At 39.8% G+C, this 24,348-nt stretch overlaps 1 protein-coding gene across 1 annotated transcript; it reads left to right on the forward strand.

The window, feature by feature from the left end:
- The first annotated feature begins 15,237 nt into the window (after positions 1 to 15,237).
- On the forward strand, positions 15,238 to 19,962 carry LOC147305556 (uncharacterized). The gene is made up of 4 exons (XM_086278461.1): positions 15,238 to 15,730; positions 15,868 to 16,239; positions 16,655 to 16,688; positions 19,208 to 19,962. The coding sequence occupies exons 1-4, from the start codon at positions 15,311 to 15,313 to the stop codon at positions 19,246 to 19,248; spliced, it is 867 nt and encodes a 288-aa protein (XP_086134587.1). The 5' UTR covers positions 15,238 to 15,310; the 3' UTR covers positions 19,249 to 19,962.
- Positions 19,963 to 24,348: the final 4,386 nt, after the last annotated feature.

Here is a 24,348-nt window from a genome sequence, read left to right on the forward strand (position 1 = left end):
GTCAGAAGTGTCTACCTCTAGGACAAATGGTTTATTAGGGTCAGGGTGTTGCAACACCGGGGCAGAGGTAAACAGGTCCTTGAATCTCTCGAAGGCAGCTTCAGCCTCAGGAGTCCAAAGAAATGGTCTCTTAGTGGATGTGAGCGTGGTGAGTGGTGTAGCTAACTTGCTGTAGTTGCGTATGAAACGTATGAAAAAAAAATGAGGACAGGAGAAGACTAGAAACTCAAGAACGATTCCAGTCCTCCCAAGAACTGGTAAATATTCATTTAGAGATGAAAATTGTACCAGTTGCTTTGTTCTGCGTTATCCATAAAGCTTCACTTTGGTCACATTCCCTACCTCTTCAAAGAAACTGAAGTAGAGCTTTGCATCAGAACATTTATGTGAATTTGTGGCAACGAAGTAATTGTTAATCTTTTGTGAATTCTGAGTAGGTGATTACCTAAAGTCAAGAGAAAAACTAAAAGCATCACTGACCTGTGATACATCAGAGCTACAGACAGATGAGGAGGAAGAGGGATTTAGGAAAAGAAATTAAGCCAAGGTTTGATTTTTAGAGATTTATGGCAAGTATCAAACTTAAAAAACAAAAACAAAAAAACCCCACTTGGCTAGCCATTGATCAATGGCCTCCTTGACTCCGCGCTCAAACCAGCGTTCCTCCCTGTCCAGGATGTTACATCCTCATCATTGAAGACTGTCCACTGGCCTGTAGGTGTAAACAGACTGCAGAGTCCTGGCCTGATGAGTTAGCTCTTCTGTGTTGTGCCATCTGCTTTGCCAGAGGTTGTTTGCAGCCATTCCCCAACTCTCTGTGAATAGTACTCGTGGCCATTAATCAATGGTCTTTGATCAGTGGTTGTTGATCAATGGTCATGACAATTTGCATATTAATGATCAAAGAACTGACCTCACAGTCCATTGTTCATTCGGTGGTGCTAGTCTCAGTCATTGTGCAAATGTTTATAAGATTGGGGAAACCTGCTGAGCCAGTCTGCTGAGACTTAATAAGTCACCTGGATGACTGATGAAATGTTTCTCTCACTGAAAACGCAACGTCCAGATGAACAGAATCAACTTTTTGGGATTTACTTACCTGGCTGATTGAGCACGCATCAAGACTAATTTGTACTTACTCAAGTACACCATTACTTTTTGAACTTGAATAAATAAATAAATACATTTTCCAATCAAGACTTGGTCATGTGATTGGCTCATTCAGCACAAGGCAGTAGAACTATATATGTTTAATAATGTTATGAAAAAGGTAGGAAAAACAAATGCTTTGGAAAACCAACCTGTATCTACATGAATAGATACAGGTTGGGATGGCTATAGCTCAGGAGGTACAGCAGGTCATCTGCGAATCAGAAGGTTGGTAGTTTGATCTCTGGTTCCCACAGTCTGCATGCTAAATGTCCTTGGGGAAGATACTAACCCCAAGTTGCTCTCTGATGCAACCATCGGTGTGTCAATGTTTGAATGTTGGTTTGGAAGCACTTAAAAGCATAGAAAAAACGGATTGTGTAAATGTGGTATGTTGTATAAAGCGCTTTGAGTGCTGCCCGAGAGTAAGAATCAGCCCATTTACCATAAATTTAAACCAAACATCCCCAACTACTTGTTTCTCTTTAGGATCTTTTACTTTTAATGACAAACCTAGATGTTCAAACAGTTTATGCTTTGGGATGCATTTCATTTGTTATTTGAGGCATCAGCATGTTGAAGCAAGAAAGGGAACACACCCACACAAATAAAATACCAACCTATTGCTCCCACAGTTTTAGACCATCAGCATGCTACTTTGAAAAACCAGCAACATGTTCAAGCACGACAGGGCGGCATTTTTTTTTAAGATGTGTGGCCTCAGGTCTTCAGCACTCTTGTGGAGCTGTGGAAGGCCATGTATCCGGGGTCTTTACCTGCCTCACTGGGGGCATTATAGCAGTCTATCACCCTCGTTTTCAAGAACATTCGCTGTCTTACACACACAGAAAACGCAGTGTTTGTTTGTGTACCTTTCTTTGTCTTTATCTTTCAGGTGCTGTGTATGGTTTGAGTGTGTTTTGTTAAAGATGCAGCATGTCTCTCTGTTTCAGCCTCAACCCACCTCCTGCCTCTTTTCTCTCTTTCTTTCTGTCTCTTCTTTTCATTTTCCACACAGATAATATTATGAAAACAAGATTAAAAGATGAGCCTACAAAGAGTGGATAGTGCCATAGTGCTCCTCTTGTGAAAGAAAATGTGTTTGCATGACAAAGCATTGAGTCTATGATTCGGTTTGTTAGAACAGTTTTTTTTTTTTAAAGGCCATGGAAGTGTAACATAGTTAAATAGAGTTCAAGTTAAATCCCGCTGTTTGGCACTTTTCCCGTCTGAAATGATAAGTTGCAAATATATGTTAGAGGTCCTACAATTCCTTCAATGACCTTCTTGACGATTTTCATGTCAATATCATTACAATCAGTGGATGTTTTATATTTACACATGTGTACAATGTCAATTATTTCTTTTTCCTCCACTGATGTGAGGAACATTGAGTTAGGGTTCCTATCAATCAGGTTTTCACTACAGTCTACTGATGGCAGTGACTCAGGAATTTGTTCTGCCAGTTTTAGTCCAATATTTACAAAATAATGATTAAAGCTGTTGACCTTATCAGCAGTGTTTTCCATAATATTGCCATTATCGATAAAGTATTGTGGATAACTTTGTTGTCCAGAATTATTTTTAATGATACCGTTTAAAACATCCCATATTCCTTTCATATTATGTTTATTGTTGTTCAATATTTTACTATAATACTCCTTTCTACATACACGTATAATATTGGTCAACTTATTTTTGTATTTTTTATATTTATTTTCAGCTTCTTTTGTTCTTTGTTTTAGGTATTCCCTATAGAGTGTATTTTTCTTTTTACATGCATTTTGTAAACCCCTAGTGAGCCATGGTCTATCTGAATATTTGTGCTTTCTGTTGTATTTTATTGTTGGACAGTTTTTATCGTACAACTCCATGAATATTCTTAAAAATATGCCATATGCAATATCAATATCAGCTTCTTTGTACACCTTGTCCCAGTCCTGATTTAATAGATCGTTCTTAAATGCAGTCATAGTTTCTTCTGTCCTTACACGTCTGTATCTCAGTTGTTCTTCATGCTGATTTTTCTTATAATTAGTGTCATAAACTGCAAAAACTGGTAGGTGATCACTGATGTCATTAATTAATATTCCGCTCACAATGTTGTTTTCCATATTGTTAGTGAAAATATTGTCAAGTAAGGTGGCACAATGTGGTGTAATTCTGCTAGGCCTGGTTATTTTAGGATGTAAACTCAAACTGTACATAGTGTTTAGGAATTCGTTGGTCATTTTATGCTTTTTTGGATTCAACAGGTCAATATTAAAATCACCACAGATAAACATAACTTTTTGATTTGTTTTAGAGAATATTTCCTCTATGAAGTCATTAAATACTTGAATACTAGAGCCAGGTGTTCTATATATACAGCTAATTATTACATTTTTTTCTTTTTCCTTATAAATTTCAATTGTTATACATTCTAGTAAATTATCAATTACAGTTGTCATACTTTCTACCACCTTGTAGTTTAGGTTTTTATCCACATACACAGCTACTCCCCCTCCACTCTTGTTCCTTCTATTTTCAAAATTCACTTCATATCCCTCCAGTCCAAAGTCCATTCCTTTCTCCGCATTGATCCATGTTTCAGAAATGGCAATAATTCCAAATGGATTTGTCAACTCATTTAGATATTCCTTTATATTGTTGAAGTTGGCATACAGACTTCTGCTATTAAAATGGATTATTGATAATTTATTTTCCGTGTTGATGGTGTGCTTAAACTGTTCATCAGTGAAGTAGCAGCAGTTACAGCCGATGTTGTAGAAGAAATTATTTTCCGGGTCTATATCCTTTTCTAAGTCTAGAACATTATGGTCTGTGTATCGAAATGTTCTCAGTTCCAGATTATCATAAAGAGAATTCCAATGAGTTATGTTGATATTGTTGCCGGATGCAGATGAAGTTCTTTTGGACTGTGCCATGTGTTGTGTTGTGTGTCACGTCACATGTGTATTCATACCTCCAGAGTAAGTTGACCTCAGTATTTGTCCAGCTCTTCCATATTTCTGATGACCAACACTTGTTCCGGTGTTCCATTGAGTTTAATGAATACTTTACAGTTGGTGGTCCATGTAATTTGAATTTTTCCCTGTTTCTTCAAGTAACGTGCTTTCCTGGCAATGTCCGCATTTCTTTTTATCAGATGTTCGTTCATGAAGACATCGGATCCTTTCAGTTTCCTTCCTTGTTTTAACAGTGCTGTTTTCTGTTTTCTGTTTGCAAATCTCACAATGATGGCTGGTTTGTTACTGTCATTTTTTCGGGGTAGAGGGTGGCAAGCCTCAATGTTGTTATAATCCACTTCCACACCTTTGGACCGTAGAAAGGTAACCACTTGATGCTCCGTGGAGTTGACATCTTCCTCTCCTGGCCCTCCTACATTGTCAGTGGCGACCGCCTGGGCGTATGACCGGGGTTTGATGCGAAGCCCCGTGATGATAACATCGTTCATCCAGGTGTACTGCTCCAAATCCGCCACTCTGTTCTCCAGGTACGCCAGCCGCCGATCCTTCTCGGCGTTCTGGATGCGGAGAGCCTTAACTTCCTCGACCAGGTCCAGGATGGCTTTCTGCTGCAGTTTGACAGTAGAAATCTCCTCTGTCATAAACTCCAGCGACTTCTTAATATCGTCTCCTTCCTCGGCTGACAGAACTTTTTTCGGGCCCATGCTGAGAGACGCTCTCGTAGCTTTGCCGTGACGACCGGCTAGCTACTTCCCAGAATCCTGGGTTAGTAAAGCACTTGAGAATCATGGACATGAAGCGCTCCAGGGACTCCCACCAAAAGTGGCGCTTGATCAGGGCAGTGGTACGGGCAGTTCCAGGGTGACAGGAGAATCGAGAGTCGCATGCCCATGTGATCACTGGAGCACGAGCAGCCGAAGGAATGAACCAGCGTCCGGGAGGCCGTGTTCCTGGGTCGGGTTCATCCTGGAGGGCCAGAAACGCCACTTGACAAGCCATGGGCAGCACTGAAGGAGGTACGGTCTGGTCCGTGTCTGGAGCAAATTGCGGGGAAAGAGCATCAGCTTTAGCATTCTTATGACCTGGGCGGAAAGAGAGGGAGAAGTTGAAACGGTCAAAAAACAAAGACCATCGGGCTTGGCGGGCGTTAAGCCGTTTCGTCGTTCTGAGGTAAATGAGGTTTTTGTGATCAGTGAAAATAACAAAAGGGTGCTCTGCTCCCTCCAGAAGGTGGCGCCATTCCTCCAAGGCCAACTTTATGGCTAACAGCTCTCGATCACCAACACAGTAGTTGCGTTCGGCAGGCGACAGGCGCCGTGAGAAAAAGGCACAGTGCTTTAACTTGGCTCGTGGCCCAGTGCGTTGCGAGAGAATGGCACCAACAGCAATGTCAGAAGTGTCTACCTCTAGGACGAATGGTTTATTAGGGTCAGGGTGTTGCAACACCGGGGCAGAGGTAAACAGGTCCTTGAATCTCTCGAAGGCAGCTTCAGCCTCAGGAGTCCAAAGAAATGGTCTCTTAGTGGATGTGAGCGTGGTGAGTGGTGTAGCTAACTTGCTGTAGTTGCGTATGAAACGTATGAAAAAAAAATGAGGACAGGAGAAGACTAGAAACTCAAGAACGATTCCAGTCCTCCCAAGAACTGGTAAATATTCATTTAGAGATGAAAATTGTACCAGTTGCTTTGTTCTGCGTTATCCATAAAGCTTCACTTTGGTCACATTCCCTACCTCTTCAAAGAAACTGAAGTAGAGCTTTGCATCAGAACATTTATGTGAATTTGTGGCAACGAAGTAATTGTTAATCTTTTGTGAATTCTGAGTAGGTGATTACCTAAAGTCAAGAGAAAAACTAAAAGCATCACTGACCTGTGATACATCAGAGCTACAGACAGATGAGGAGGAAGAGGGATTTAGGAAAAGAAATTAAGCCAAGGTTTGATTTTTAGAGATTTATGGCAAGTATCAAACTTAAAAAACAAAAACAAAAAAACCCCACTTGGCTAGCCATTGATCAATGGCCTCCTTGACTCCGCGCTCAAACCAGCGTTCCTCCCTGTCCAGGATGTTACATCCTCATCATTGAAGACTGTCCACTGGCCTGTAGGTGTAAACAGACTGCAGAGTCCTGGCCTGATGAGTTAGCTCTTCTGTGTTGTGCCATCTGCTTTGCCAGAGGTTGTTTGCAGCCATTCCCCAACTCTCTGTGAATAGTACTCGTGGCCATTAATCAATGGTCTTTGATCAGTAGTTGTTGATCAATGGTCATGACAATTTGCATATTAATGATCAAAGAACTGACCTCACAGTCCATTGTTCATTCGGTGGTGCTAGTCTCAGTCATTGTGCAAATGTTTATAAGATTGGGGAAACCTGCTGAGCCAGTCTGCTGAGACTTAATAAGTCACCTGGATGACTGATGAAATGTTTCTCTCACTGAAAACGCAACGTCCAGATGAACAGAATCAACTTTTTGGGATTTACTTACCTGGATGATTGAGCACGCATCAAGACTAATTTGTACTTACTCAAGTACACCATTACTTTTTGAACTTGAATAAATAAATAAATACATTTTCCAATCAAGACTTGGTCATGTGATTGGCTCATTCAGCACAAGGCAGTAGAACTATATATGTTTAATAATGTTATGAAAAAGGTAGGAAAAACAAATGCTTTGGAAAACCAACCTGTATCTACATGAATAGATACAGGTTGGGATGGCTATAGCTCAGGAGGTACAGCAGGTCATCTGCGAATCAGAAGGTTGGTAGTTTGATCTCTGGTTCCCACAGTCTGCATGCTAAATGTCCTTGGGGAAGATACTAACCCCAAGTTGCTCTCTGATGCATCCATCGGTGTGTCAATGTTTGAATGTTGGTTTGGAAGCACTTAAAAGCATAGAAAAAACGGATTGTGTAAATGTGGTATGTTGTATAAAGCACTTTGAGTGCTGCCCGAGAGTAAGAATCAGCCCATTTACCATAAATTTAAACCAAACATCCCCAACTACTTGTTTCTCTTTAGGATCTTTTACTTTTAATGACAAACCTAGATGTTCAAACTGTTTATGCTTTGGGATGCATTTCATTTGTTATTTGAGGCATCAGCATGTTGAAGCAAGACAGGGAACACACCCACACACATAAAATACCAACCTATTGCTCCCACAGTTTTAGACCATCAGCATGCTACTTTGAAAAACCAGCAACATGTTCAAGCACGACAGGGTGGCATTTTTTTTTAAGATGTGTGGCCTCAGGTCTTCAGCACTCTTGTGGAGCTGTGGAAGGCCATGTATCCGGGGTCTTTACCTGCCTCACTGGGGGCATTATAGCAGTCTATCACCCTCGTTTTCAAGAACATTCGCTGTCTTACACACACAGAAAACGCAGTGTTTGTTTGTGTACCTTTCTTTGTCTTTATCTTTCAGGTGCTGTGTATGGTTTGAGTGTGTTTTGTTAAAGATGCAGCATATCTCTCTGTTTCAGCCTCAACCCACCTCCTGCCTCTTTTCTCTCTTTCTGTCTCTTCTTTTCATTTTCCACACAGATAATATTATGAAAACAAGATTAAAAGATGAGCCTACAAAGAGTGGATAGTGCCATAGTGCTCCTCTTGTGAAAGAAAATGTGTTTGCATGACAAAGCATTGAGTCTATGATTCGGTTTGTTAGAACAGTTTTCTTTTTAAAAGGCCATGGAAGTGTAACATAGTTAAATAGAGTTCAAGTTAAATCCCGCTAAATGGGACATTGGCACCACCTACTGTTGCAAAAGTCACCCTGCAATATTTACAAAGGGTAAGAAATTCTGGGTAATCCTCAGAGCAGTGGAGGATTCTCGTAGAGGTAAGGAATGTGCAAATGTCGTGGACAAAACAATCATGTAACCTGTAACAGCAATATAAGTTGATCCAGTTATTTTTGGTGTCCCAGCGCTCTGAGTATAGTTTTGTATTCAGTTCATGTTAGATTTGTGATTATAGTTCTTGTGTTATTCATATTTAGCTTTTAGTTGAGGTTAAAGGCAGGAATTATTTATTATTGTGTCCTTGGTCTCTATGTTTGGGTTCTTGTCTAGTTTTATGTGTTTTAGGTTTAAGTTTGTGTTATCATGTCTAGTTTCCATGTTTCCTGTTTTATTTTGTGAAAAGATGGCGTAACATGACCGACTTTTTATTAATGAAACCATGTTGAAACTAAAAATCCAGATCAGGAATGGATAAAGATGAAAAGCCCCAAACAGACAAACAGTAAGGGGTTACAGATCATTCTTCTTTATCAAAGTACTACTCCAATACATATCTTACAATATAACTTATTTATGTTTTATTATCGAATTAACTCCGCAGATAAATTTAAAATGCACGCGTATTGTGTACAGCTATCTAAAATGCATTGGAATACAGTAATCTAGTCATCGTTAACGTTATGTCTTCGTATAGGCTACTTGTTTATTTATTTTTATCATTATTAGATTTTAATGGGTTTCAGGGATGTATTGACAAGTGTCCTGCTCCTGCAAGAGAAGATCAAATACAGGTTGAGCCAGCTGTCATTTTCCTCACACGTCATTTGTCTTTGTGAATCCACGTTAGCTAGTAACCTATTTATTTCCTGTCCAAGAGAGCAAAAAAATCAGAGGACACGGAGGAACACACAAAGATCAACAGGTAGGTTTATATTGTGAAGATATTTTCACCTCCACCAAGGTCACATAAATCACTAGCATTTAAATATGAGAACATAGAGCACCGGTAGAACCTGTGTGTGCTCAGAAACCCCAACAGTAAAGACAAAGAGTGTTAGTGTGTTGAGCAGGAAACATACAGGGAGGTCCCCATCAGTGTTCAGGGGTCCTGTTGGGACCCAGCAGAGGCCAGAAAGCACATTTACCTTTACCAGTATAGACACACTATTTTATATGGTTACATGTTAAATCTCAGTTAGGTGAATTGATCCAAAATTGATAAAATCATGCCATAAATAAATCTGAGTGAGGGATGAAAATAATACTTAGACTTTAGCTGTTGGTCAGTTTTCCTTTCAAGCAGTGGCACATTTGTCTAACAGCAGCAGCTCAGTCAGGTTTGAAAGTGATGTTTGATCTGGCAGAAATTTACCCCGGATGCTCTTCCTGACACAACTCCATATCACAGGAAGCCAAATGTATCCTGTTTTTCATACCAAGTATCACAGTCTCTGTTAACCCTTGAATTGTGTTCATGGATTTAGTTACTCAGCTAATGTTTATAGTTCTAGTCAACATTTAATTAAATTAAATCTTATTTACATACACTTACAATCATACAATTTTACAGTTTTACCCGTATTTAATAAAGTAGAGTTTTAATTTTTTTTAGGTTCTACCATTACCTGTTGAGTTTCATATTAATATTAAAGCCTTGTGAACTGACTGTATGGCTACGGCTCCATCCTATTGCAATAGGTGCCTCCCACGGGTCAAAATAGCACCAAATCACAACGACAGTTGCCTCAAGGCACTTTATATTTTAAGGTATAAAGTGTTGTAAGCAGTGTTTGGTGTAATGCGTTACTAAGTAAAGCGTTACTGTAATTAAATTACTTTTCCACTGAAAAAGTAGAGTAACTAATTACTGTTCATTTTTAGGTATTTTAATTACAGTTACTTACAATGTACTTGCGTTACATTGTAAAATAATTAAACTCGCTGAATATCATTGTTTAATTTCAATAATTTATCTTCTAAACATAGAAGTAAACTCTTAACATCGCTGTAGTGCAGGTGCACGTCATTTCGCACCAGTTTACAGATTTTATTGATTTAACAAAAGGTGACCCGGAACAACCAAGGAAGCAAAATCGCGCAACTGAAGGAAACCTGGAAGACAAAATACACAGCGAAGTAGGGATGGGTACCGGTATCCAGTGCCGTGATGGCACCGGTTCTGTCATAAACGGTAGTAACCAGACCGAAAAGCAGCGCACATTTCAGTGCTTTATTTCGGTGCTTTATTGCCAGCTGTAAAATGAAAGACCAAGACAGACTTTTAATTCATTTGAAAGCCTGATGCTTCGCCTCGTCCACCCCAGCTGTGAAACTCAAAAACCAGTCTTACTTGTTATCATCTATCGCCCACCTGGGCCTTACACAAAGTTTCTGATTTCTCAGACTTTATATCTAATTTAGTTCTGAGCTCAGATAAAATAATTATTGTGGGTGATTTTAACATCCATGTAGATGCTAAAAATGACAGCCTCAACATGGCATTTAATCTGTTATTAGACTCAATTGGCTTCTCTCAAAATGTAAAAGAACCCACCCACCACTTTAATCACACTCTAGATCTTGTTTTAACATATGGCATAGAAACTGAACATTTAACAGTGTTTCCTGAAAACCCTCTCCTGTCTGATCATTTCCTGATAACATTTACATTTACAATAATTGATTACACAGCAGTGGAGAGTAGACTTTATCACAGTAGATAGGGATGGTAAGCTCGAAATAGATGTTTCAACACTGTCTTGAGCGTCTGAAGCGCAGGTTCAAAACACCCAGATCATGCGAACATGACTAAACGAGTTTTTGGAGCGCGTCACCCCATTTTCAACAGGTGGCGTACAGACTGCTTCTAGGCGCCGGCAGATACGATGCTATTCTCTGTTTTTTTTGGGTTTTTTTTTTTCAACTTTCACCAGAAAACTTTATTTGGTGCATCAGGTGATGTCATCCTCACTATGATCCATTACTCACATACTGTTCTGCCATAAGGAATATATTTATACTGTTAAAACATATTAAGAAAACAAATCCAATAATTACAGGTGATCTCTTAACATTTTTAGTGGAAAATCAGATTTTCGCTTTTCCTTTTTTTTTAATTCTCCCTTATGCTTCTGGTTTGAATATCTCAGAAACACTTTAACCAAAACACCAGACTCACAGGAAAACTTCATGCCAGTGTTACAGGATGCAGCATTCATTGCAGAATAGACAACAGGAAAGGTTGTTCATGGTTCAGAACATTATCAAGCTAGAACAACTGTGCCAGGTTCTAGCTTGATAGTACGAAGAACAGACTTGGTGACACGAACACCTGGAAAGTTCAAAAATCAGCTAAACACAACCAAAGTTGAGGGCTGTGCACAGAAGGAAAGTCGACTGACCCCACGAACGGCGGTAAACCTGCGTGGTTACTACAGTAAACACAGCATCATTTCCTAATGTTTTTCTTTTTAAATTGACTTATTGTGAGCAACACGAATGTTAACATTATTTTTCTTCAAAATAAGTATCGATCACAATTGCTGGCTGGCTGGTGTAATAAGTAGCTTTGATTGGAATTGTGCAGGGCTTGTCTCCCATCTCCACAGTAACACCTGTGGAGATGGGTTTCAGATTGTTCGGAAGCCTAACCTAGCCTTTATAATGTCTGAATTGGTTAAATTCAATTCAATTTAATTTGTACAGCACCAAATCACAGGAACTGTGCTTTATAGGTGTCGAAGGCCAGTGTCCTGCAGGTTTTAGAGATTACCCTGGGTCAACACACCTGAATGAAATGATCAGTTCGTTACCAGGCCTCTGGAGAACTTCAGGACATGTTGAGGAAGTCATTCAGCCATTTGAATGAGCTGTGCTGGATCAAGGACACATCTAAAACCTGCAGGACACTGTCCCTCGAGGCCTGGAGTTGCCCACCCCTGCCTGCACTACATAAAATCCATACAGGTTATTGAGTGAGCCCAGGTACCAACTGGGGATAATGAGCAGCATCTGAGTCCTCAAGAGAGCAAAGGGAGAGAGAAAGAGAGTGGGAGAGAGAGCAGCACCACATGCATGTATAAATACTCAGCTCCACAGAATGTGGATATTACCTCTAATATTAGAAATGTTGTTGTTGTTGTAGAAAGATCCAAATTCATCACAATTATTTACTGAAAGAAATTCAGTTGGTATGGTTTTGGAGGGATTCAGTTTATCAATGAATGAAAATAAAAAGCAGAATTAGACCAGTTGATTAGCTGGGAGATGATTGGCTGGCTGATTTGATTTGATTGTTGTAGCAGTAAAGTGCATTTTTGTAGTTTTCAAAATGTAATTTATTGCCATGACCATGATGCCAGGTCTCTCTTGGAAATGAGATTTTAACCTCAAGGGAAATTTTTACCTGGAAAGATAAAGGACTAATAAATTCTTTCATCGCTCCTGTAGATTCTTTTTGGCATCTTTACCTTTGAATTGTTTCTCCGGGGAGCTTTTGGTGGGCAGCATACATTACAGTTTGACAGGATAAATGTGGTCAATAATCTGGGAAATTGTATTAGAGAAGTTCTCCATCATTTCCTCACATTATGACCATAATGATAATGTACACGTTGCTATCACTGACATGATACTTGTTGATAATTTGGTTTGTATTTTTTTTTTTGACAGATGAACAAAATACTTCTGAAAATATGCAGTAAAGATCAGAGACAGTCACATCTTGAACATTGCAACTGTGACATTGAAAACTCTGTGGAAAAAAAATCAAATCGAGGATGTCCCCTTTGGAATGTGTGTTTAAAATCAAAACATTCTAATAAATGGATAAACCGTTTGGAGTCAATCAACTCTGTGCATCCCGGGTGGTAAACACTGGGGCTTTACAGTGTTGACAGCTGAGAGTTAGTAAGTTATACATGAGGAGATAGTAAAACGAAGAAGAAAGATGGTGATTAGAAAGAGAAGTTTGTAAGAACTCAGCCACTTTCTGGCTCCAAATGGTCCCTGATATAAATGCATTTGTATAGCCCTTTACTCAGTCCCTGAGGACCCCAAAGCGCTTTACACTACATTCAGTCATTCACACACTGGTGATGGCAGCTACATTGTAGCCACAGCTGCCCTGGGGTGCACTGACAGAGGCGAGGCTGCCGGACACTGGCAGCACTGGGCCCTCTGACCACCACCAGTAGGCAAACATGGGGTTAGTATCTTGCCCAAGGATATTTGGCTGGAATCGAACCACCGACCATCTGATTAGTGGCTGACCTGCTCTGCCACCTGAGCTACAGCCACCTTCTCATGTGTCTATGTTTTGATGGCCATGATTGAGCAGCAGATGCAGGTGCTCGAAAACATGATCACTCAGTCTGGGATCATTGTTCACTCCCTCCTGCTTCAGCAGTGGTGCTACACAAGATGGGACAGGGGGACGTTACCTAGTCTTTCATAGAGGAGTTTCAGGCAACGATGGCTTCCAGAGGATTGGGTATTGCAGCTGCTGCCCCTCTTATAGGGCAAAGCCCAAACGGTAACAGTGAGCCTGCAGCTGGTATCGAGGGGCAGCTTTGTGGATGTTTAAAGGGCCACACTGCAAGAGTTGTATGAATTTATGGGATTTACTTACATGGATGATTGAGCATGCATCGAGATGCCCTTTGTGGTCACATGGCTAGTGGGCTATGCCGACTATGAAGTGGCACAGTCAGACATGGGAGGAGCCACTCAGTTTTATCAACCTCTTAAAAACATGGGGAGATGGTGAAACCGCTTCTCTGGTAGAGACCTCAGACCCCAACAGCTACTGAAATAGGGGGAAAGCATAATAAGTGTGACAGGAGTGAGCTGTTTCTGTCAGCCTCCTCTGGCGCTGCCCAATGAACATTCTGTTAGCTTTAGATAACTTTTTCCCCTTTACAAAAAACCCATCATTTAAAAACTGCATTTTGTATTTCCTTTGTCTAATATTAAAATCTGTTTAATAATCTGAAACATTTAAGTGTGAGAAATGTGTAAAAAACAAATCAAGAAAGTGCTGTAAAAAAAACTTGTTTTTTTGTACTGAAACATTTAAGAACTTTTTAGGGACCTTCAGCACAATTACCAGGATGTTTGCCTTCAGTTTATTTTCCTTGATGTGCACATGCAAAGCCATTGCCATCACTTTTATTTATATGTATTTATTTTGCTTTGTTGTGCACATTTTTCATCATTTTATTTTGCTTGAACACAGTGAGATTTTTCCATCTGCATCCGTTTTCTTTTTTGTGGAATTGTTTTAGGCTATGTTGATGTTTTGCTTCCCTTTTTTTGCATTTAGCATTTTGTGATATCAAATGGATCAAATATTGTGGCAAAAATAAAATGTTTAGGAAAATTCTTATTCATGGCATTTAAACCTAAAAAGTGAAAGGTTGTCATTACACTTTAAAAGCAGCTGTAAGAGAAGGAGGAACTTGGAGAACCTGTAATTCAGACAGCAGCCACTCGAGGTCGCTGCTGCATCACAGTCCTTTCACATACTGTCATTTTACTTACTGAAGTAAGTATCTAGTTCGAAACCACGTTTCTGTCCTACACCATTATTTTAGGGTCTTTATCTTTTAAAATAAAGGGTCTGAAGGCAACTGTTGACCTGGAAGATTTTTAGGACAATAACCTAGGTTATTGTCCTAAAAATCTTCCAGACTGAGCTCAGTCTTTCCTAATTAGAAGCAGGAAATTAGAGATCATCCGGTGATAGTTGGTATGAAAGACAGGAAACATTTGTCTTCCTGTGGTGTTGGGGATAGATTCAGTGTAAAACGCTGACAAACCAAAGAGCACTTATAGATCGACTTGCTGCTGTTGTTAGCCAAATGTCCAAGCATTTCAAATGAACGAAGTCTTTCTAGCATATGTACTTAAAGTCAGTGCAAACATTAAGTTAAAATATATCTGTCAACTCCAGCTCTGCCTCCTGCCCTAAACCATGCATCATAACATGTCTCTCTGCCATCTGTCACACTTCTGTCTTCTGGGATTTTTCGTTATTAATAAAAAGTTCGTTGTGACACGTGATTTCTTCACAGCATAAAATTTATGTGGATTAAATCACCTTAGATGCTGAACGAAAAGCGTGAAATTAATTGACACGACAGTTTAAATGGTTTTGAACTGAATGCTGTATAAACGCCTTCTCATGACGTCACGTTGCGTTTGCATCCTGCCACCTGTAGGAGCAGCACTCGTGGTTCTTATGTGAGGGTGGGAGCAGAGAGCTCATATCTTCACTTTGACTGGAGGACTTGCTCACTTCACAGCTGCTATAGGACTGAGATATTTGAATTTCAAAGAGACTGTGATACTTGGTGTGAAAAGCAGGAAATATTTCTTTTTCCGTGTCTGTAATTTTACAGGTCAGAAGCTGCAGCCTCAGCAGGCACCGAACTGCTCAAGATGTGGAAAAAACTCCTGCAATATGTCCGTAGTGGAAAAATCGGCACCACTGGCACAGGGATCGGGATTTTGTTTGCATTTTACTATCTGCGGGAAAAGATGTGCGCTTGCTCAGGCCACACTTTTGATTGCAATGAAATGGTGGTCGTGCCTGTTCTTTTAGTATTTTTCCTGGTGCTCCTGATAGACCAGACATTTCGGAGCACAGCGGAGCATCCATCCACGTTTTTATGCCTTGTACTCAAGCGCGTTATCAGAGCATTTCTAATCAGTCTGCTGTGGATTGTAGCTGTGTTGCTTTTTACAAACTGGTATAGTTGCTGTACCACTGATGAAAAAAAGAGGAAGCTGTTCTGCGAACCTGAGGGTCTCACGGCTGATGAAAAAGCTCAAATACCTGAGCTGCAAATGAAGTCAAAGGTGAGGATGTTTTGTTATTTTTCATACACAGTGCACATGTAATGTTATTGTTCTGTTTTTTTAATTTATGAAAGTATAATAAATACACAGACACATTAATGCTGTTATGTTTTGCATGTTTGTTGCTTCTTTTTCAGCTTGCTGGTTACTCTCTGCTCCTGGGCATGACTGTTGTCGCTTTCTTCATGACTTGGAGTGGGTGGAGAAAATGGTTTATAAAAAAATACAGTTGGTGCAACAAGAAAACTTTTTACTACAAACTGATTTTGGAAGAAGAGAAAAAGGTTCTGGAGGAGCTTTTGAGGAAAGAAGCAAATGAGACTTTGACTAAAGAAATCACGAGCAACATAAAAAGGAAAGACTGGGACGGCTGTTTTAACGTTGCTCAACAAATGATCAGTAAAGCAAAACATCAAAAACCAGAAGCAACCAACCAGCAGATCAACTGGATCAGTGAGGGGAGCTCCAGCAGAGGGGGGCAGCATCATCAAGCAGCAGCACATCAGCAGGTAAAAGGCTCTGTTATATACAGATGTTACAGCTGCCAGACTCTGTCAGTCTAAATTAATGAAACTATTTCATTGTTGCATTCTGACCTGCACAGTCATCCAGGTCGCCATGAATCCAACTCTACTCATTATTAATAGCATTAACATGTGTTGTTGTTGTTTAGTTAACTATGAAACCAAAAAGACACAGATTGCTATGCTATCCTGATGTAACTCTCTGATTAATCTGGGCTTGAGACCATCATTAGAGCACTCTGTGTTTCCTGCCTGGTTGCAAATATGATCTATGTTTGCTCTAACTACTAACACTGTGCAGAAATACAATGAAGAGTGAACAATTAGTGCACAGAGATTCTGTTTTTTACTTTTTCTATCAGAGTTAACTTTCTTGCTAATTGATAAAAATCTTTTGCAGGCACAAAACTATGAACTTGAAGCAGTGGCACAAGGTAAACGCACCAACACTCCTTAATTCACCGTACAGCTCCCTTAACATCACCTAACTTCACTTTTACAGTGATAATACTAAAAACTGTCACTGATGTGAGGATGGTGGTCTGCATAGTTAGCACTATGCATTTTCTTGTTTTCACTGAGACTGTCTCACATTGAGGGCTTGCTTTGGCCCAGCTCCATGCAAAGCCTCTTTTGCATAAAGACACGACAGACTCTAAATGTCTAAATTTTGTCAGGAGCTGTAACTCAGTTTAGCCATTTACTTTAAAAACTAAAATGATAACAACAATAATAATCTCTTTCACAGAGTTGAAATATCTTATATCGCATAATGAGATTTTTAATATTGCACTGTTGAGGGTTGGAGTTAATTTTAATCACTTTAGAGATTGGCCACAATGTGTTACTGTATAAAACTTTCACACGTTGTTTGTCTCCTGCCCTCCTGCTGCACCATTTATGTTTTCATTTATAAAGTTGCTATCAAAGCTCAGAGTGAAGGAAATCTGTATTTAGCACCTCCCAGTCCTCTTATTTCCCCTTTTGTTTTACTTATGATGACTGATGTGATGATCAGTCTGTTGGAATCAGAATAAAATCTGTAAAATAAAATTTATGGTCTCCATCTTTTTAACAACTCTGTCGACAGTAATGCAGACGACAGACTGTGAGGCAGTTTCTCTGCACTGAAAACATTTACTGTTTATCACTGCAACAGTCTCTGGTTTACCCTTCCTTACTCTTCTTATTCACAGCATTCAGGGTAGTTTGGACCCAGGCAAAGAATTCCTTCGTAACGAGAGTCTACAATAAATTTTTATCTACAGATATAATAATCTGACGTTATAATAAATTAATGATTGATCCTAAATTAATCTTTTTGAGAGCAGAGAGAATTCTGGGTCCTTTGCAACACTTGATTTTGGAGACATGACAGCAAAACAACCATACTAATATAAATATATAAAAGGTTAAATAGCAAGAACATTTTGGAACTGTTAGGATTTTTTTAACTGTGTAAATATTTTCCAGTTGTTGACACTGTCCTCACTTCTATATCATCATCATCATCATCATCATCATCATCATCATCATCATCATAATAATAACAGTTAACATTTTTAAAACTAGGCTGTGGATTGAAAACAGTGGAAACCTTATATGTGCAGGAGTTGCTCGTGTGACATTCCCTGAAATGGCAGCTCAGGTGCTCTTACATGGTCAGAGTCCACTTGCACTGCAGGATGGATCCAAATATGATAAAAGTCTCAGATTTAGACAAAATGTCTCATCCTTCTAAAATTATACTGAAATATCTTAAATTGAGTGACTGACATGTAGATAGTTCTATAAAAGCTCAGACACGTCTCATCACATGTGCGCCTTAACTCATTAAACTTTACATCAATTAAAAACTTTTTGTATTTTTCTTCAGCTACACCTGAAACAGTTACTACAGTTGAAGTCTGACCATTAACAGTAACTCAGTAAAACATCTCTATAGCAGAGATGGTGTAAGACAGCCGTCATATGTCAGTGAGGCAGAAATGAGATCAGATTGTAAATATTTAAACTGGGGACAAAACATTTTAACCTCCTAAGACCCGAACTCTTATATGGCATGCATTTTTAAATTCTCTTTGCTATTTGGGCTGTTTGGGACCTGATGAATGTAAAAACAAAGAATTTCCAGATATTTCTTTTTTCCCTATATCAACATATGAGGACATTTTCTTTAAATTTCGATAGAACAGTGTCAGTATAACATTCTCGTAAGTGGATATCAGGCCCTTGTGGAGTAAAATTTTGTATTTTGGTCTAGATATCCCAAAATCTGGCGTCCACCTAGGAGGTTAATCCAGTAATGACAGAAATATTGAAATGCTCTTAAAAACAGAGGTGTTATGTTTAAGTTCTTACTGAATAATTATTTAAAAAATGAAATAGTTTTTCAATAGTTTTTTATTTAATAAAAAAAAATCACCGGAGTTTGGATATTAATATCTCATGACGATGATGATGATGATGATGATGATGATGACCATGATTAAAAAGACTCTTTTATTCCCTCTAAATGACACAGTGTCACATGCTCACATTCCTCAGTCTATTAAAATGGAGGCTCTGTTTTTTTACATGTTGCCATGGTGAATCATGATATCAGAGCTCCTCTGATGAATCTTTTCCTCTTCTAGTCATCCATGTACTTAACTCAGCATGCTTCCTGTAACAGGGTCCAGAAGTACACAGTTCAAAGTACAACTTCAGAAGATCACAAAACACCCTGTACACGGCTCAGTAAATGACTCCTCAGGCTCAAGTTAAACAGTCAAACCATTTCCAGTATATCTTTGTTTTATGTTCATTGCTTGGATTTCATTTTTCAAGTCTTGTTTATTTTCATTCAGTTAAACAGTTCATTTTGGTTTTCACTCCAGTTTAAATATAATAAGTTTACTCTGTACAGACACAATTCTTTGTTTTCTGACAAAAACATTTTTCTGCCCTGTAGAAAACAGAGACACCGTGCCGTTATTTAACGAATCCACCTAAAAGAACATCAAGTGATGCAGCTCCAGAAACATCGCAAGTGACCACAGACATGTTATACACCTTGTCAGGCGACGTGAGGTCTAGAGAGAGAGAGGTCGGATAAAAGTTCTTAATATCCAGCCTTATGTGATTATAAATGAATTGGGATGAATCTGCAAAAAGGTTTTTGGAAAGGGAAGCAGGAGACTGTTGTTGTAGAGTAGATTGATGAGACTGAAGCTGTTCAGTTGCAAACAGAGAGTTCAGTTCCTTGCAAAGCAAACACGTTTAAAACAAGAGAAGAAAAAAGAAGAAAAAAAGTTCAAATGTTTTGTTCTAAATCTGTTGTGTTCTACAAATTATTCGAGAATTGGAAAAGGAAATAGGAAAAGACATATTTTTTTTGTTTTTGTTTTTAAATCCTATGCCAACTCTTTTTAGCTTTGTAAATATTGGCTATCTTGTATGGATAACTCTTATTTTATTTTGACTTTATTTTGCAAATTTATTTAAATTAGGCTATCCTAGGATAAATGTTATTTTGTTGGTTCTAAAGATCTGGATTATTTTTTACTTTATTCTTTATTGTAATTTTTTATCCTGTTTTTCAGTTTTATTTTTCAAGACTTGGTGAATTGACCTTTATTTTTACAACTTGGCTTACACTTTTTAGTATGTTGGCTATAATGAGAAGTGTTTTTCAGTTTCTTAGCCCCCTTGACATGGTTGGGGGCGGGGGGGGGGGGGGGGGGGGGGTTGCGTGCCTCAATGACCCTAAGAGCTGGACCAGCAGAGGCTTAGTCTTCAGGTGGGATACCAACATTGGTCAGTTCTTAGGGTAGATGCCTGACAATCCAATTACATGACAAAAACAGTTATTCAGAGCACCCCACCACCACCCCACCCCTTTCCTGTCTCTGTTGCCATCCTTTGCCTCCTTTACATTTCCGTCTGCCCCCTCATATATGCCTGTCTAGAACCGGCCCAGGTTGCAAAATGTTCCATCCATCCTCTTTCTTCCGCTTATCTGGGGCCGGGTTGTGGGGGCAGCAGCCCAAGCAGAGAAGCTCAGACCTCCCTCTCCCCAGCCACCCCCTCCAGCTTATCCAGGGGAACGCCTTGGTGCTCCTAGGCCAGCAGAGAGATATAATCTCTCCAGCGTGTTCTGGGTCTGCCTTCTCCCAGTGGGACATGCCTGGAAAACCTCGCCCAGGAGGCGCCCAAGGGGCATCCTTGTTATTATTGCAAAATCTTCATCCAGCGATTTGTTTTTAGGAGCCCTTTTTTCTCAAGTGGTGGGTTACCACCATCGCAGCTTTTGATATGTATCTACAAATTCAAATTGATCTTATATTTTTCATTAAATAATAAAATATTTCAGTTTAAATGTCTGATTCTGTGTATTGCTCTGAGTAAAATATGAGTTTGTGAGAGTTGGAACCCTGTTTTTATTTGCATTTTCCACAGCTTCCCAACATTTTCAGCACTGAGTTTGGGCCTATTTAAAGTTATTGTTTTTCTTCAGAGTGGCAGAGAAGATTTAATTATATATCTCTTGATGTTAGAAAATGACTTCTTAGAACAGTAAAACTTAAGTTCTACCTTATGTTCTAAGTAGAACTTCTAACTTCTCTAAGTAGAACTTAGAACATAAAGTATAGAAAAAGCAGCCAGATCAAATGAAGATGTGAAAGAAGTAAAGAACATAAATGAATACCAAAGACATCCACCCTCACCCAGGGAGAGGAAAAAGTCAAGATTGTGCAAAGATAAGATGACAGGACATGATGCACCAACTTGAATAAATATTTGCAGGAGGAAACATTTGGCTTAGGAACCTTGAACCTAAACCACAAGTGTTCCTGTGAATGCACATGTGGCTGCTAAAGCTGGTGGACCTAAATGTTCACCTCCAAGTCCGTTCACATACAAGAGGGAGGGGAGTGAGTGAGTCAGCGCTCAGGGCACAGAGTTAAACACACAGTTTTAAAATTCGCTCCCACGGTCCCATAATCCCACAGTCCAGCATGTTGCTCTTCTGAAACAGGACAGGAATTTCTCTTTGGGGTGGAAACCACGCCGGCCAGAAGAACAAGGAGGGGGCTGCTGTCGCAGACATGTCTCCTCCTGACAGCGCGTCACTGCAGTCCCGCCCCACTCCACACCTGAACACGGCCTCCCTCGTAGCACAGCCAGATGCAGGCAGAGGGGCACCCCTGCCCTGCTGTGAATTGCGGCCATCGCCACTCACTGTTGTTGTTCCTGCCATTGGGACTGGATCGCCGAACGACTCGTGGCCCCCCACAGTCAGGCAGCAGTTCCTCCAACACATGTGCGGGCTTACACGCGTTTCTTTATCTCCTGCTCACCTTTCGTGCGTCGCTCCTCTTGTCTCTGCGCTCACTATCCCCTTTAAAAGGTCAATCTGGCGGCTGATAGGCCACCTCGGGGAACGCCCCCACCTCACAAGTGCCTACAATTGTCCTCTTCGTCCACAGTGGATTAGAAGAATATTGTGCAACAACACTAAAATACATAATATTATATAAAGATGAGGATAAAACCATGCAATATAAATATCAATAAACAAACATGCAATATAAATTTCACAATAAATTCATGCAAATAAAATCAACACTATGTACCAATACACAGATCGATAAAACGTAAAAACGCAAATTTCCACTGTGTGACACACAGTTTGTGCATAACGTAAAAATTTGTTTTTATTTTTTTTTTCAGCTTGACTACAAGTTTGTTGGTTATTTGTATCATCTGCTCAATGAAATAATTAATTTAAATGTAGAATTTTAGAAGAAAATAACAATTGTTAGTCTGAATGGCCAATAATCTTCACATTTAGTTCTTACTTTTGTCAAAACTAACTCTGTTCAGGTGATGCTTCATCCTGAGTAGTTAGCTGCAGCTTGTGTTCACTAAAGTTATAATCATGGGAAAACACGCATGCTGTTTTTCAAGTAAAATTTCTCTTGTGATACTTTTAAAATTCAGCCTCAGAACATTTATATTTCTACTTCTGGTTATATTGTAGACTATGAAATGAGCGGCAGGTTCTGCAGTCCAAAAGAAAATGGTAACTTGACTACAATTGAGGACAAAAAACATTCACATAGCAGGTATTGACATAAAAATCAGGCAAGCAGTAGGACACATATGTACCTGTAATGAATGAGCAAAATTTGAACTGTTTCCTTTTTCAATTTATTTTCACAGCATTATTTACAATACTTATACTTCACAAGATGACCGGCAACAGAAGTCACTGTTTTGGATGAGAGGGTGGAATGCTAAGTTAGCTAGGCTAGCAAAGTGAATCCACAGACTGTGGTTGTTGCACAAACAGCACAGATCTCTGCTAAATAGTAGATAGTCTTGTTGTTTGTAGCAAGAACCCAAACCAAAATACAAAAGGGTGTCTCAGGGACCAGAGCTACACCACATGGCTTCAAGTAAGTTCCAACAGTTCGCAAAGACATGGAGTTTCACCCACACCGCTACTAGCCCCCATTACCCATAGAGCAACGGCCTAGCCGAAAAAAAAACGTAGAACACAAGGCCAAAGCTGAACATAAGGACCCTTACTTGAGCCTATTGGAATATCGGAACACCCCTGTGGACAACTTAAAGTCGCCTGCAAAACTACTCATGAGCCAGAGACTCCACTCCATCCTCCCTGCAACACCAAAACAGCTGGAACCACAAGTAGTTTGCCAGCAAACAGTACGTGAGAGGAGAGAAGTCTGCCAGCAGCGCCAGCAGACTTATTTCAACAGGGCGGCCCGACCTCTGCCTCAACTACATCCTGGCACACCGGTCTAGTTCCCTCAACAAGAAGGTTCCTAGAAACCAGCTGTGGTCACGCGTTGTGCCGACACGCTCAGAAGCTACAACATAACCACAGTTACAGGACAAGTTTATCATCGTAACCGCCAACACCACCGCGAAGGCAGAAACAGTGTAGGAAGAGAGGAGTCCATTCAACCGACAGTCAACAGTCATGACAGCACTGTGGTATCCCAGCCTCCGCCTGTGGAGCCCCCTGACAAAGACACTACAACACCCAGATACACAACTCGATATGGACGTGTTACTAAACCAAGACAGGTCTTGGTATATTGTAAAGGGTGCAGGCGGATCACTGCCCTAGAAAAAAAAAAGAGAACAGCTGTTCATCTGTTTGTTGTTTCAATAATTCCACTAAATGCATCTGCTTATTATGGTAATAATTTAGCCAGTATTGAGACAAATGCTATGATAATGGACGTTGCTCAGGATGCTTATTGCTGTAATTTCAGTTGCCTGACAAATTTAACAAGCCTGCGTTGCTCTGTTGTTGATGTTTTTCTCGTCTTACAGCAGAAGTACCAGACACCATGAACTAACACAGCTACAACCCACAGCAAAGCAATTAAAAAAGGCTCTGATAACGCGCTTGACAACAACAGAAGCGTCCCAGCGTGTTTTGCAGCACTTCGGAATGTCGTGTTTGTCAGCAGCATTAAGAAAAATATTAAATATTAAAAACTGCACACCTATAGCTTCAGTGCATCGGAAAGTTTTGGTGCTGCAACAGGAGAGGTACTGGTAATGAAAAAAACGACAATACCTACCAGGATGGGTCACGACGAATACATTGAAAGAGGTTTTTTTTGTTTTTGTTTATTTACCATCCTGTGTGCTGAGAGTGAAGCTTCCTTCCTCTAAAACTAAAGCAGTAAAATTATTTCCTGTATCTAAGTATCACAGGTTTTGTTAACATGGTGACTATTTAAAAATTCAGCCTCAGTCCTGTACTGCTGTGAAATTATCACGTCCTCCTGTCCAAGTGACTCCGTTTTCATCGATCCTCAAATTAAAAACTTCATGAACACGTGCGCCCCTGCAGGTACATAAAAGTGGTCTCGAGACATCCAACTCTACCGCTAATTTTCTGCTTCTTAATTCAGATCAAACTGAGGTTATTGTACTTGGCCCTGAAAATCTTAGAAATATTGTATCTAACCAGATTCTTACTCTGGATGGCATTACCTTGGCCTCCAGTAATGCTGTGAGGAACCTTGGAGTCATTTTTGACCAGGACATGTCCTTCAAGGTTTAAAT

This window comes from Aulonocara sp. 'chitande type north' Nkhata Bay, linkage group LG20 (genome assembly GCF_057382095.1).
Source record: "Aulonocara sp. 'chitande type north' Nkhata Bay isolate Kocher_YH1m ecotype deep benthic linkage group LG20, A_spYH_male_GT1.1, whole genome shotgun sequence".
In the NCBI taxonomy this organism is placed as follows: domain Eukaryota; kingdom Metazoa; phylum Chordata; class Actinopteri; order Cichliformes; family Cichlidae; genus Aulonocara; species Aulonocara sp. 'chitande type north' Nkhata Bay.